The sequence below is a fragment of the Colobus angolensis genome, unplaced genomic scaffold, assembly GCF_000951035.1.
Source record: "Colobus angolensis palliatus isolate OR3802 unplaced genomic scaffold, Cang.pa_1.0 Scaffold25, whole genome shotgun sequence".
Taxonomy (NCBI): domain Eukaryota; kingdom Metazoa; phylum Chordata; class Mammalia; order Primates; family Cercopithecidae; genus Colobus; species Colobus angolensis.
This window is the reverse complement of record NW_012115710.1, coordinates 1,742,813-1,744,904: the sequence shown is the minus strand read 5'-3', so window position 1 is coordinate 1,744,904 and position 2,092 is coordinate 1,742,813. Positions and strand designations below refer to the sequence as shown.

General features: G+C 43.8%; 2 protein-coding genes across 5 annotated transcripts in view; both read left to right on the top strand.

The window, feature by feature from the left end:
* The window catches only part of LOC105514835 (zinc finger protein 480-like), a 64,451-nt gene extending 62,681 nt beyond the window's left edge, over positions 1–1,770 (top strand). Inside the window, exon 4 of the mRNA XM_011946492.1 lies at positions 1,699–1,770. Within this exon, the coding sequence (XP_011801882.1) occupies positions 1,699–1,770 (72 nt within the window). The remainder of the gene's footprint in view (positions 1–1,698) is intronic.
* ZNF610 (zinc finger protein 610) overlaps positions 1–2,092 on the top strand; it is a 25,106-nt gene that overhangs the window by 12,857 nt on the left and 10,157 nt on the right. For 3 of the 4 annotated variants that reach the window (XM_011946201.1, XM_011946197.1, XM_011946198.1), the window contains exon 2: positions 373–610. The gene's annotated coding sequence lies outside the window, so the exon portion shown is untranslated. The remainder of the gene's footprint in view (positions 1–372; positions 611–2,092) is intronic. The other variant, XM_011946200.1, reaches the window with a different exon arrangement.

Genomic DNA, 2,092 nt, shown 5'->3' with positions numbered 1-2,092 from the left:
GCCACTGCACTCCAGCCTGGGGGACAGAGCGAGACTCCGTCTCAAAAAAAAAAAAAAAAAAGTCAAAAAGTTAAATTTAGAAGTTTATGATGTCAAAAAGTTACAGTAAGCTGAGGTTAATTTGTTATTGAGAAAAAAATATTTTTTATGTTAGTGTAGTCTAAATACACAGTAAGTATGTATGTACATGTTTATTTTTGGGACAGCCTCTCACACTGTCGCCCAGGCTGGAATGCAGTGGTGCGATTATGGCTCACTGCAGCCTCAACGTCTTAAGTTCAGGTGATCGTCCGACCACAGCCTCCTGGGAAGCTGGGACTACAGCTGTGTTCCACTGTGCCTCAACTTACTTTTTGTATTCTTTTTTTGTAGACACAGGAGTCTCGCCATGTTGCCCAAACTGGTCTCAAACTTCTGGGCTCAAGCAGTCCACCTGCCTCGTTCTCCAAATGTGCTGAGATTACAGGCATGAGCCACCACGCCTGGCTGAGTATTCAGTATTGATAAAATCTACAGTGGTACACAGTTATATCGTAGGCCATCACATTCGGTCACCACACACTCACCGACTCATCCAGAGCAATCTCTAGTCCTGCAAGCGCCATTCATGGTAAGTGCCCTAGACAGATGTACCATTTTTTAAACATTTGTCTCATATTAGTACTGTACCTTTTCTCTATTGAGACATGTTTTTATTTCCAAGTACATACCACTGTGTCACAGTTGCCTGTAGTATTCAGTACATAACATGATGTGCAGGTTTTTAGCGATAGGCTATACCATATACCCTAGATGTGTAGTAGACTATACCATCTTGGTTTATGTCGTGCAGTAATGACATAATAATGACATATGAAATGGTCTGAAAACACATTTCGCAGAACAGGCCCCGTTACTAAGCAGTGCATGACTGTGTTTGCATATAAATTACACACATCCTCCCATAGACTTTAAAAAAATCTCTTGATTACTTATAATGGATTAATGAAACTTATAATGGATTACTTATAATGGATTAATGAAATTTATAAATGCTATATAGTTGTTATACTCTGTTGTTTTCTTGTATTATTTTCATTGTTTGTTACTTTTTGGTTTCTTTCCCCTTTCTTTTGTAATTATTTCAGTCTGTCGTTGGTTGAATCCCTGGATTTGGACCCTAGAAATCCTGAGGGCCGAGTGTAGACTCTGTCTGCCCATTAGTCGGTGAATAGTCTTTTTGATCTGGTCCACTTTTGGGGCATCTCAGTCCTTTCGCTTAACCCTTATTTTACTTAGTAGTATTCGCCAAGCGTGTGAATATTGATGCTGGCAATTTGGATATGCCAGTGAGAAGCTGTTACATGCATAATTTAAGTGGAGTAAATAGAGGTCAGTACTGTTTGAGGTTCCAGGCATCCACTGGGCATCTTGGAACATATCCCCCATGGATAAGGAGATTCCACAGTGTTCTGTGTCTGGCGCTGAGCACCACGGCTCTGTGTCCTCCAGTTCTGAGGGATTACACGAGCCTGGGCTCCACAGAGAGGGGAGGGGGGCTGTGCTCTCCATGGAGTTTGGTCACAGCTGGGTCTGTTCCCTGAATGAGGCAGCTCAATCCAGCCCAGCTCCGTACTGCTGTGGTGTGCGTGTGGGCTTCTCCGGGAGGGGAGCGAGTCCTGAATAAAAGAGTGAAAACTTCACTCGTTCTTCTGGTAGGAGTTTCTTGTCCCTGCATCAACTCTGGTGCAGTGGACAGCAGAGGACATCTTTCCACAGGGCGAGGTCTAACCTGTGTGTGTGGTTGTGGCACAGGAAGGGGAATGTGTTGATTCTGAGCAGTAATCAGCCTATTTTTGACATTTAGGATTCACTTCTAAACAGTCATGCTATGCGATGAAGAAGCCCGGAAGAGGAAAGCAAAGGAGTCAGGGATGGCTCTTCCTCAGGTAAACTGATATTCTCGGCGGATTGTTCTATCTCTGTTTCTTTCTGAAATGTCTGAAGCGTCCTGCCTGACAGGTTTGCTCAGCCTCACCCGTGCCTTCCCTCAGTCCCTCTCATCTCGCTTAGATTCCATCTCTCATGACCCAGTGACATGAACTTGGGAAGA